Source organism: Orbicella franksi, chromosome 10 (assembly GCF_964199315.1).
Source record: "Orbicella franksi chromosome 10, jaOrbFran1.1, whole genome shotgun sequence".
Classification (NCBI taxonomy): Eukaryota; Metazoa; Cnidaria; class Anthozoa; order Scleractinia; family Merulinidae; genus Orbicella; species Orbicella franksi.
The window spans coordinates 13019667-13033036 of NC_138154.1; the positions used below are offsets into that span (position 1 = coordinate 13019667).

At 37.9% G+C, this 13370-nt stretch overlaps 2 protein-coding genes across 2 annotated transcripts; both read right to left on the reverse strand.

The window, feature by feature from the left end:
- Positions 1–254: 254 nt before the first annotated feature.
- LOC145500752 (trace amine-associated receptor 7f-like) lies at positions 255–2202 on the reverse strand. The gene has a single exon (XM_081480274.1). The coding sequence runs from the start codon at positions 1513–1515 to the stop codon at positions 559–561; it is 957 nt and encodes a 318-aa protein (XP_081336400.1). The 5' UTR covers positions 1516–2202; the 3' UTR covers positions 255–558.
- A 2311-nt stretch (positions 2203–4513) lies between these two features.
- Positions 4514–9694, reverse strand: LOC145499740 (trace amine-associated receptor 1-like). The gene is made up of 3 exons (XM_081479262.1): positions 9591–9694; positions 8408–8509; positions 4514–7241 (listed from the first exon to the last, which is right to left on the reverse strand). The coding sequence occupies exon 3, from the start codon at positions 7225–7227 to the stop codon at positions 6145–6147; it is 1083 nt and encodes a 360-aa protein (XP_081335388.1). The 5' UTR covers positions 7228–7241; positions 8408–8509; positions 9591–9694; the 3' UTR covers positions 4514–6144.
- Between the last annotated feature and the right edge of the window lie 3676 nt (positions 9695–13370).

Here is a 13370-nt window from a genome sequence, read left to right on the forward strand (position 1 = left end):
ATCAGGTTTAAAACCGGACAATATAGACGTTTATGTCAAACGGCAAACCACAAAATAACACATTTGCCGTCTCTCTTCTGCTGTTTGTACAGAGAAGTGAAAATATCAGTGCGTGCGGTAAATAGGACGTAGAAAACGTTTTTCTATTTCAGAGTGATATATTTAAAGATTGCAAGAAAAGAATACAAATTGTCGTTATTTGCGGTTTGCCGAAAACGTCATTCTTCACCTTTAATGACAGACAAGCTGTTTATTGTTTATGTTTGTTGGTTTTAATTGAGCCATATTTTGACAAAGAAAGTTTAACAAGTAAGCACATCATTCTTTTCATACGGTATATCAATAATTTAAGATAATTACAACATTTTTTTTCTTGTCTGTCCTAGCCTCACTTAACCGTCCATGAAGCAGGTGTCGTGACTGTTTCAAAATACGCACACCTTTTATATCCCGCTTATCACCTCTAAAATTAGAATTTCTCTTAAACAGGCCGTTCTAGGATACACTGGGAACTTTATAAACATTGCAATGGGTGCGTTTTAGGTTATATATACAATTTTATTTGATTCGCAAGATTCTCTTGATTGCATCCGTCACCTCGCTCGTTCGGGCGATAAACACGAGTGGATGCAGCGCCGTAGTGAGAAAAACAAATGTGACCATCATTGTGTACAGTATTTTGGCATGTTCTAGTTCTTCTGTACAAACGTATTCCTTGCAGAAGCTGACGACAGTCGTGGGGACATAACAGGCAACAATGAGAACGGCTACGAAGGCCACTGTATATGCGTACTTTTTAAACCGAGCCACTTCCGTGAAAAGGCTTCTGAGGGAGCCTCGCCGGTCTAAAGAATGATCCGAAGATACTGTCAGTTCCATAATCTGCTGCTGATGATGTCGAACGAGGCCCAAAATTTTCAAATAAACTAATACGATTATAAAAAGACAGATAAAGTTCGTAGACTTTGTAATGAATAGAAAGGTTTGGTTGGCCACCCAGAATCTTGTTACAGTCATTGAGACAGAAAGAAGCCATGCGATGAACACTACTGTCGTTATACGCTTCTTGGTAACAACTTCCCTGTATCGTAAATGAAGATGGAGGGATAGATATCGGTCTATCGACATGAATGTCAACACTACGAAAGACGCATTGAGCGCTGTTTGTGAGCAGAACTCGTAAGCGAAACGAGACAAGCAGTAAAGTTCGAAGTTCCTCGCCATTTCTGCTGCTTTGAAGACCACGAATGCTGGTCCAGCTAAAAAACCCAATAGGAAGTCGCAAAAGGCAAACCAACCCAGCAGAATATTTGCTGGCGTTTGAAGAGATGTGGTTTTCCAAAGTCCTATGACGATGAGAATGTTGCCAACCGAAGAACAGATGGCGAAGAACGAATTTAAAACACAGGCCATGACGTTGACAACGAGAGTGGCCGAACTCTCAAAGATGGGGGCGGTGAAATATAGGCAAGTAACTGATGAAACAGGGCTGTCCATGAGATGAGAAACGTTCATAGTAAACTTTCTTCGTACACCACACACGGTGAAATGCTCGCTCAACGAAGACGGCCACGGAAAGCGAGATTTATAGCGATGTAATTTTTCATATTGGTAACTGTGTGAAGTTTATGGCAGTATTATGTTATGTAACCTAACATATATGATGTTGCTATTGTAAATTGTTTTGCCAGATGACGGAAGAAGCGTATTTTACTAAGGGAAGTTCCGTTAATCAGGTGATTTTAGTGATGTTTTGATATTACGATCGCAATTATCTATATTGTTCCCTTCACGGCCCTATTTCTCCGTAAAGTTGTTAATCACCTGAGACAAACAGAATACGCGCTTACATATGTAAATGCATTTTCTTTAAGAAGACTTCTATTTATAAGACGAATGTCTTGCAAGCATGATTTAACATAGAACTGTCTTTGAAGTTGGAAAAGGAATATTTAGAGTTAAAAGAAATTAGCCAAATCAACGAAAACCTATAATCGCCAATACTGTGTCTTAATAATGGAATATCATTCGTTGCTAACCAATCACCGTTACCACTTTGAACGCTGAACATTCTACAACGGTCATTAATCTTTTACAACTTAATTCATGCCTGGTGCGGTAACCATGAAGAAGATGCCGAAACTATACCAAAACAGATGCAACATCGAATTGGCAAGATGGACGAATATTTCATTACTTTACTGGGCCCTTCAAAACCTTTTTTCTTTGCTTTGTAGATCGATGTCGCAAGTAGCTCAGATGTTTTGCTTTATACCTTCTAGTTGTACGTCATAATTACTTTTCTTTCAAACATTACTCATCCAAGTTTTATAAACAAAACAAAAGATTCTGATACTGGTAAAAAGTCGAGCGCACTGTTTCTGGTTGAATTCCGATTGCTTATATTTTTCCCACAAGACCAATCTCCGAGACTGAAACAAACCTTTCGCTTTTAAATTTAGTCGTGACGTACTCTGGGCTAGTATTTGGGCAAGTAGAATTATTGCCTTGCACACTATTAGACAGAGCGTTTGAATACTCAGGTGAAGAAGCAAAAGTTTGAAATATCATTGGGAATTTGAATAAACAAAACAACCTTCATTTAAATCGATTGTTGACATCGCTTTTGCTTGTCCCCTCTGTTTTTTGGTCTTGCTAATTTGTTTGTTCAATTGTTTCTGCAGCTCCTTATATTACAATTTTCCTAGCCCGTATTGGTCTCATTAACCAATATTGATTGGCCGCGGCCCGAATTTGTTCAGCTAACGTTAGACGGCGGAAAAGTATTTCAAATAATTGTTGAAGAACGAGGTAGACAGACTATAACGTATAGATTAGGTTAGTACTTAAATAGCTCATAGAATGAAATGTCTTCTTGAAGCAATTCCATATCCGGCTACATGTAAAAAGAAACAGATGTTACTATTTATATTAACTACATTAAATAGACTAATGCAAATTATTGCAGCCCACACACTTACAGTGGCGACAAAAATAAGGATGTTGTCAATCACCGTCTTGGCTCAAAAGCTTTGCCGTTTTATCTAAGGACTCTTAGAATTTTATAAAGAGGTTACTAGTCAAATTGGAACCTGTACTTTCTTATAATGTCGTCAACTAATAATTAACATAGCCTTCATCCCAAAATATCCCAAATTAGTATTCGATTTGTAGTGGCATTGGGCAAAATGACTTTCAAATATTTACACTTACTCCACCAGCGTTGTCGTTAAGTGTATGCCGTCAAGGACTTACGGAAATCAAAATAGTACGGTCATCAAAGGGCGTTGCACCTTTTAGTCGAATCTTCTACGCATTCTTATGAAATAATAAGTCTTGTTTTGAGCAAGTTTGATTTTTCCTCGTGACCAGTGCAACCCGCGGACGATTTCCAACTCAAACACAACTCAAGCTTCGAGTCACCTGACAAATTGAAATATTGTTATTTCAAGGCCAGGGAACTTGTTCAATATTTCAAGGATTTATAGGTGATCTTGCCAATACCCTAAATCTTTTAAAGACAACACCTTTCACCTCACAGGTCAAACAAATTAAAAACGATAACTCACAGGTGAGATATCTTTGGCTATATAATTGGTTACCCACAATAGATTTCAGTTAAGCTGTCACTTTTGTATGTCTTCCCCCCCCCCCGGCAACGAAAGAAGGCTTGTTTTGCATCAGTGCACGAGTGTACAAGAAATTGGTGATACATGTGACATAAAAATTAGCTTTTATTTACAATATAATGACTTTAAAATAAGGAAATATTGAATGGCCTAAAAGTACGAAAGAAATTTCTGAGAACTTAAAATTTGATAAAGATCGTACATAGTTTAAAAAATTCACGCTTTTATTTTCTATCAATTTTTGCCTCTGGGCTCGAGCTTGTAAATGAAATTTAGCAGTGCAGTGGAACATACAAACGTAAAAGGCAATTCAAGATGGTTCTTTTTTAAAACGCCGTTTGCAAAACGATCACACAACCTGCCAGGAAGCAAGCACGATCAAAATGTAATTTGAAAACGGAGGTTTCACTCTGAAAACGAATCCAAAATGTTTTCCGTCGTCGGAGAAATTTGAAAACGAAACTGTCACGAACACTTTGCATTTGTGTTTGAGTTAAACTCGGGCAGGGGGAATATCGTGATAATCGATCGTAACGTCATCGTTTTCGAAAAGCTTCATTTTCAAAGTGTTTCTCGTCAGGGATCCACAATAAAACGCGAGGGCGGCGTTTTCAGCTGATTCCTCCGGTTTGAAGAGCGTTTTTCGAAAAGCTCCGTTTTCGTGAAGGTCGTGTGGATGGTAGGTCTATTCGGGGAAATAAAGCTCCGTTTTCAAATTCCTCCGGCGTAGCGTGGACGAGGCTTTAGAGAATAGTGATATCGTACAGTTAACTTGGGATTTATCATCCTACATAAGCTTACGTTTAAGGGAAAAACTTTCAAATGAGGGCATTCCAACCTCAAAATACAACAAGGTAAAGCACCGAGTGGCAATGAAGGCGATTCAGCGCGAGGTAATTCCGTTGAAAAATTGTTGAGGCGACAATATCGGGGAGAGCGCACGGGATTTATGGGGAGGGAGCCTGGACGATGATTTCAGGGTGAATTAATTGTAAGTCGCGATCGAGGAAAGACAATTCGCTATTACAGTGCTTCGAAGATATAAAACTCATGGGGAAATTTTTCCTCGATAAATTTTTTCGTCGATAAACAGCGTCAACCACAAAAACAGCATTTACATGTATACACAGATCCTCAATCCTAAATATTGCACTATACTACTCATTAACAGAGAGTGAGGTCTTCACGGGAAAATCTCAAATATTACATGATACCGCTTTTTGCTTTGTTTTTGCAAGCCCGTAATCGGCCCATGGGCATTACAAGAGCATAAAGCCCTAGTATTAGCCAATCAGAGGGCGCGTTATTTCGGCTACAAACACAAGTCCAGTAATAAACTAACTTTAAGGCTGCTGCAAACAATAGCTTCTTCTCGCAGCTTTAATTGCATTCAAACCGGCTCAGTTTTTCGTGTGCAAATCTGTAATGTTTGGGCACAATGTTAACTTGAGATCAAATTGAGCAAAAAATAACTGAAATAATTGAAACCGGGATTTTAGATCTTTTATTATTCTTGAGGAAAACTGAAATAATTAACAATTACTCAGTGGACCAAGTTGAGCAAAATATTGTGATTAGTCAGTGGCGAGCAGATCAAATTGTTTGACTTATTTGCCGAGGCCGAAAGGCTGAGGCAGATAATTGATCCGCGAGACACTGACAAATCGCGATATTTTGCGATAACCGAGTTCAATTACTGTTTTATCATTCGATCACCAAGTTTGTTTTTATATTCAAATCACTCGCTGACAGCTCAAGGAAGCGATCTGCCATTTTTCACACAAGAGCGCAGTTACAATTACACATGAGCAGAATATTATTTGCAGCAAAACACATTTAGACATTACTACCATTATTTGTAGGCAGTTATTCGCAGTTTACATGGTGGGCTCTCGGCCAACGCAAAGGAAGAAAACAATGCATGGAATGATAATACATACTGCTCGTCAAATACTGCGGAAATATTTTTTCGCCCTGAGGAGTGTTTATCTAGAGATTGGAATTTTGGAGCACAGTTTAGAGACGCTTATTTTGAGCTGTTTCTTGATAAACTGTTGCCCACGGGGTGTTTTCTTTTTCTTTTTGCCCAAGAAGCACTATTGGTTCAGCTATACAAGGAAAATAAAAGCCGGAACTTTTCAAAATGCAAACGCACAAGTTCTGGAGGCTTTCTGAGCCAATATGAATTGAATTTGCAAGTTTCTCTAACAAAGTACCAATTAATATTTGAAAGTAGCACTGCAAAATTGCAGAGTCCGTTGCGACTTAAATGTCTACTTCCTAAACTCTTCCTCTTAGCTGTTCTTCCCGCGACGCTATGTCTATTTCCTCCCGAGACAATCCCCACAAGCCCTCGCGTCGATCCTTTGGCCCAGACCAACACTCTTCTATGAAGTGAGCCATTGCATTTGATTATTAAGCTACGGTCGCGGGACGAACTGCAGTTCACCAGGAGGAAGAATTGCGGCTATTTGTTTAGGCTAAACAAATTAAAGTAGTTCAGAAAGCCTGTCTCTTAAACTCTTTCACTGACTCTCACGTTGCCGGTGGAGTATTTTCCCTTTTTGTGCATTGAAAATAGATCAGCTCTTCTTTTGGCTAATCTTCTATGCCCCGTCGTTCCATTGAAAAGTTTCAGCTGATTTCCAGTGTATATGAGGTTTAGATTGACCGCCGAGCACGTGTTGACCAAATTGGAAACTGAAGTCAAAGTGACACCTGGGACATTTCTGACCTGAATGTTCCTCTTCGGACTCAAAGAGCCACTGCGGATAAAAGAGAAAATCGCTCGGCGGAATTCCTGCATTCTAAACGAATACACGAGTGTGTTCACGAACGAGTTGCTATATTGAAGGAGTTTTATGACGTAGACCAGTCTATGAGAGGGAGGGTTACATTGTTTGCAGAAATGAACAATTATTATTACGACCTCAAAGGGCATCCATGTGAAGATGAAGATTCCCGTGACCACAAACAACGTGATGGCTAATTTTTTGTCTTTTTCAACGCCCCTGCGACGCTTCCTTCGATACTTAATTCGAAGCCACAAAGCACTATAGGCCGAACAGGTAACTGTAAGAGACACTGATAAGGAAATCACTGTTACAACGTGAACCACGCCTGAAATGAATTTGAAACGGAATCCAAGATAAAGGCAGCATATTGCGACTGCTAAGAACCAAGTGCCTGCCACGGCAACTATATAGCATTTCAGCGGTGTGGAATGGCGGTATTTCCAGGGCCATCCTACGGCATAGAGTCTTTCTACTGAGACGACTGCCAAAGTAAAGACCGATGCCATGCCAGAGACGATATCAAAACTGTAGTACAGAGCTTGAATTACTTGGCTTCCACTCCAAAGACTTGAATCCACGAAATGGAAGATGTAAAGTGGCATTGCTACTGCACCAACCATCAGATCAGCCACGGCAAGGGAGATCAAAAAATAATGGGTCGGTCTGCGGATAAGCCTTGTTTTTGTAAAAGCGGCAATTGTCACAAAGTTCCCTGCTATGATAGTGAGGGCGACCAAGCCAAAGGCTGTGCTCAGGGCAATGGACTCTGTTTTGGTGAGGGGATAGTCCTCTAAGCTCGACATCTCAGTGCTCTACACTGAAAGAGATAAGAACAGATAAGGATTTTTCCCGGAGTTGATACAAACTCACTCACAATGCTGACTACTCGTTTAGTGCATTACGCTAGAAATTACAAAGCCAAGAAGAGTGTAAACTTAGTTTGATTGCAGAGGAAAAAGTCTCAAAATTCGTGAAAAGCGCAGTATTTTAAAGGCATGCATGTTAAGACTTGTCATATATTTACTTGGAAATCACTCATTTTTGCTCACTTTTGTAACAACACTGCCCAATGCAAATGTTTGTAAGCCTTATATTATTCCTCTATTTATTCAGTATCATACCGTACCTTAACGAATTGTCCGCGGGCGTCACTCGAGCGCTGTTGATGAGTTGTAAGCAATATCAACTTTTAATTAATACCTGGGGGTTTGTTTCCTACGAATTTCGTTAGTTAATTTAATTGGCCATATGACTTCACGTTGTCCTATTCGGTCCTTTGCTAATAAATCATGCAGACCCCCGCATAGCCAGTAAGTACACGTATTATTTCAGACCAAACTGGACTCTACTTGACTCAAAATGTAATAGCATTTGCAGACCAAAAGCTCATTTCACATTATGAGCCCTTTTAGTCTACACCACAGACGAAAACTTGAGTGACGGTTTTGGGAGCATATTTGCTATGTCAATAGATGTACAAGCACTGAGATTAACTACCTCTGCACAGTATGTAACACAATTCTGGTCTCCACAGAGACTCAAATCAACTGTTTGCTTTCAGGTTGTTTTTCTGTCTGTACAGTCAAGTAAAGATGTCCAGAAAATCATGCATTACAAACTTGTCAATATGTTTTCTTTAAATGCGTTCTTCTCGTAAAATTCGACAATTCCTGTCATTCATGTAAAATTAAATTATGTGGAGAATAATTTTAAGTGAGCGTTATATATTCGAGAATAGATCACTGAGAGCTTCTTCAATTGATATGCGAGCTTACTCTAAATAACCTCAAGAAAAGGTTGGTCTAATTCTGTCATTACTCATTTTTTTGATACATTCAATTCTTTTTTAAACGTTTAACACATATTCCTATATTGCACCCAAAAAATCGATTCATTCACGGTGAGATGTGTCGCTTATGAAAAAGGCTAAATATTGGCAAATAAATGAAACAGTTCTTCAAAATGAAAAGGAAAATTACTTACGATATGTTGTATTTTTCGAGCATGAGCAAATTTTTCGCTCTGTGCAACGTCCTTAAAGTGCTTGATTTTATATCTCTACACGTACAGACGTGAGGACCAAACCTGAAAATAAAGACAAAGGTGTTTATTCAGTAACCATGTTTCTTAAGTAATAGATCACTTGAAATAATCCGATGCCAGTTCTCATCAACCAATTCTCATCTCTTTAGAGTGATGTTTTGCTTAGTCCGTGTAACTGGCTTAAACTGAATATCGCTCTTGCAGATCAGAGCTTTCACATATATATTGCTATCGAATACACGGAATTAATACTCGCCATTTCTCCTTTCACAGCCAGCTGCTGTTTTTATTTACTTCTTGTTTCCTTTTTTCGACCTCTTGGTGTGTCAACTGATATGAAAAAAGGTAATGACTTGCGCCTTTTATCACATTTGCATTTTAACGAAGTCCTTTAGCTATGTCGTTAAATCGTAGAATCTTGTGCTAATTTCGTTGGGTCTCTCCTGCCTAGTGAGTTAAGGTACTGTGGAAGCACCGTCTAGCATCCCATGGTAGTGCATTCTATTAAATTGCAAATCTTTAGGTGAAAAGTCTGAAATCTTTGGCCACGGATTTTAGTTATACAATGTTTATTTTTAAGCCAAATAATAGCTGAAATAATGGAAATAAAGCTATCGAAGGAAACTCATGGAGTTTTGTGAGCGATGAATCGTTAGCAATATTAATTTCACCCCACTTTACAATTTACAGGCTCTATCGGTTTATTATATTTCCGTTTAGTGTTCTAGATAGAATTTCCATCTCGGGTTTTATGCTGAAGTGTAAAAAAGTAAAATGATAACTTTATTTAATCCCTTGACCAATATGCATAAAAGTGTTACAAAAAAGTGAAGGGAGTTTAGCAATTAGTCACTATTCAGACCTCAAAATTCTGCACTATATAAAATCAATAATTTATTACTCAGAAAACGTACTTTTGAAATCTTTATCGAGGTAAAGAAAGTAAAAAAGCATCCAGACATTTACTTTTTGAAAGCTGCATTTTGGCGCAATTTGGCAAGATCTAAAAAAACGTCCATCTTCCTCGTGTCAGCCACAAACTTTTGTCTTCTTTTGTCTAGAATACAATCAATTGAAAAAAAAAAAATACTTTTAAGTAAAAATTCCAAAAAACAACACTTACAGTTCTCTGTCTCAGAAACGTCGACCACTGATCTTCCTCTTACGATCACGTATCTGTTTGTTGCGTTTGCGTTTTCATACGAAAACTTCGGAGCGTATTAAATTGGCACAACATAAAACGCTTGTGGGTGGTTGAAATTCAAATTTGATGGCGTTTTCACGACAGCAGAGCTGATAACTTTGTCTTTGCAACACGTCGCCCACTTTAATGAACAAACATTTCATTTTCTATCTGTCATGTCGATGAGAATGAATTTCAATCTATCCAGCCACCAAGATCTGGTAATTCGAGCTTATAAAATTGCTTTAACTTTTTTTCCACTTTCAGCATAATGATGTTAATGGTGTAATGTTGCATATCCGTGGTTTATAAATGTGCGGTTAATACCGAGCCAGACGAAAACAAAATCGATGTCTAGGTGTTTTATTTCGTAGGTTTTAGGAAGGAAATGAGTGTTTCTGTCAACCATCCACAAAAGGCGAAATATTGGTTATTGTCAACACTTAATTAACAAAGCGTCTCGCTAGAAAATATATATAAATATCTCAGCATCTCAAAAGAAAAAAAAAAACGCTTATAGACGTAGTGAAGCTTTATTTGACACTAGCTGAAAGACAACCCACAAAAGAAATATTTTATTTTTCGTCCAAACAAATCATTAACAACATTCTCATCTAAGAGATCTAATCACGGGCTTCGACGTGCAATTTTAATGTGAAATAGATTAAATCTGGAAATAAATATGTAGTCTGTCCGAATCAATTAAATGTTTTTCAATAGTCCGAAATATTTTGAAAACATTTTATCAATTCTGAAATGAACGTAGCTTCTAGTTTTTAATTACAAACTCTGAAAACAATTTTAAAAGCACAACACCACCTTTTCACCTTTTTCAAAAACATAAGCCAAATTATAGGATGTAATGAGAACATAGCCACTTTGCTTTAAGGCCGGTGTATTGCAATTGTTCTGAAGGCAATGGCAGACCTCATTGCAAGGAATGGCGGGCGATAGCACGGGAGGAGGGGGTCCGCTTACTCTAGGACAGGGGTATTCGTTAACGCGACTTGGAAAGCGATGTGTGGGAAGGGTGGTGGTCGAAAGCTTACGAGACACGTTTGAACTTTTAACTTCGACACAGTTCAAGCTGTAATCATCATCATTTTAACGCTATTGTCATGTCTATAAAATTTCACTATTCCTCTCAGACCTCAAAATTGTCAAATTCAATATTTAAAATTTGGTATCTCACTTTTGCACATAGGATGAGATTTACAATATGCGACGCGATGAGGTCCAATGAGGTGTTACCGTTTTCAGACACAGTACAAGGTGAAGCTCATCGAGTGATCATTTCTTATCCGTGTATTTCAGATTTAGTAGTTTAAAATGCTAAAAGACTTTGAACTTTGCTTGTTGACAACTTTTTTTCTCGTAATTTTCTGTTTTATGGAAAGCTGTTGGTAAGGCGAGGAAGGCAATTGCTACTAACTCGATAGGGAAGTGCAGAGGAAAATACCACAGTTTACCAAGACTTCTTACTGGCTCTATGAATTGCTTTCTGTTTTATAAATCGTAAAATTCATATAATAATTGCAATTTACCACGTGATTTTTCAGCTCGTGGCCTTCAGTGAACTAAGTAAATCGACTGCATATGCAAACAATGATCATGAGCCAGCAATTGTCCACCAACTATTTTTTTTTTGTGCGAGACACGCAAGATTCTGGCTACCGCCTTCTAGTGTACATTTTTTGTATGTATATTTTTCGACCAATCTGTTAACCCAGTAAATGCCGACATTGTTGACACAGGTGAGGTACTTAAAAGAAATCTCACCATCAATATACATTGATATAGCAGGTAATATTAAAAAAAAGAATGAACCAAAACATTACCAAAATGCATGGAAAATATGGAAAAGTTTTTAACCAAATATATTCGATTGGGGAGACATCACCCAACTTCAAAAATGTCCTGGATTATTCTAAGCGACGTTTGAGTGTGAGAGCGCTAGGCAGCAAGCTTTGGATTTTATATCTTTTGATTTGCTTTGATAGAATTAATATATGAATGGAAACAAAAAAAAAAAATAGCCTACTGACTCGCATTTTATAGCAGGACAACTGTAAACAGGGCACATTTTGAAAGCTTACTTAAAAACTGTATTGTAAAAAAAAATGAAGGAGTACTAGTTATGCGTTTGCCTGTTTAAAATATATGGAACCATTTCATTACAACGTTAGCCAAAAATTCCATTCTGGTACAATTATCGTGGTAGTTAATTATGAACGATCTGAAGCCTCGTCATGCAGTATCAAAAAAGCCGACTTTGACTTCGCTTCCGCTGGGAGGACGCCATCTTTTATTATCGGACGGCGAGGCATACAAGGGAGGAAATTTTTCAAGTCTGAAGAATGGTTCAAAAATGTATCTGCTATCGATTCGTCTAAGGATCAAGTTTCACATTCTTCCTCGCGTTATGTTCTTGAACACATAGCTTACGTCGTTTTAAGTAGAATCACCTGCCTTGCTGCAAAACATACAAAGCCTCTTTTTTCTCCAAATTAAATTGCAGCCTTCTTATGTCACAGTCACTTAGCAACGTTGTCACTCAATAGGGATTTTTTTTCGTCCTCCAAGTAAACATGGCGGCCAACCGAAAATACGCAAGACACTTTTGTTAGGATGCAGGATACTCGAGAAGCCATCAAATAGTGGCTTTAATAAGATTGGCCTTTGGTATAAGGAAAAACAACTGTTTTTGACAGGTTTAAAGTGTGTAGGTTTAAACCTCTGGTCGAGGAAATGTTGCAGTTCCGGTAACATTAATCAGGTGGGATAGGTACTTGTATACATGTTAAAAGCAATGAAGGTCTTGAAGAACAGATGAAAGGTTATTCTTATCAATTAATTTCGTTTCTTCTTCCACAGTAGCTTTTCAGTTGCAAAAGCTGCTTTGTTTTTTTCTGCCAGAGTTAATATGACTAGAAATAAAATTTGGGCATTTCCTACGCACGTATTTAATAATAGTACTTTACTTCATCGTTTATTGTTGTATTGGATCTCTTGAGTGGTTGATTGAGTGGTCGATCATACATGTACTACACTGCTTTGGAACGTCTGCCGTGGTTTTCTTCCCTTTTTTTTTATTCCAGTTTCATTATTTGCACAATACCACATTTGCAATTAAATGCGTACCACACCAGAAAGACAATAATTATTCAGAACCTTTATGTCCGGCTCCGGAACTCCATCATGTTTCAAAATTGATTCTTCATTAGCCATTCTCAAAATAGAATTAGTAAACAAAGAAAATCGACAAAACCTTATAATTCGAATCAGTTAACTAAAGCCAAGATTACATTCCCTCTATCAGACGCACCTGCAGGGAATCGAGGTAGTTGTATTCACCAAAACAAATACCCAGTCCAAAATGATGAAAATAACTACTATGATTTTCTGCAGGCATATCTCATCCAAGGAATTGGCTATTGGGGCTTTTGAACCATTGGACGTTGAAACCAATCGTATTACAAAGTCTACAATGTTCACCTTATTATCAGTTCAAACTAGATAGCTTAGATCAAATATGTTTATGACGGTAACCTTAATTTTATGTTCAGGCGTGAATGTATGTCAAGAACAAAGTGTGAAAATCTACTCAGCAAGCCAAACGGCCATTCATTCCAAACGTATTTTCTAACAACAAAGTCAAAATGGAAATGAACATAAGCCTTCCTTTATACTTGGATTTTAGGTTCTCTTTATCTTACCTTT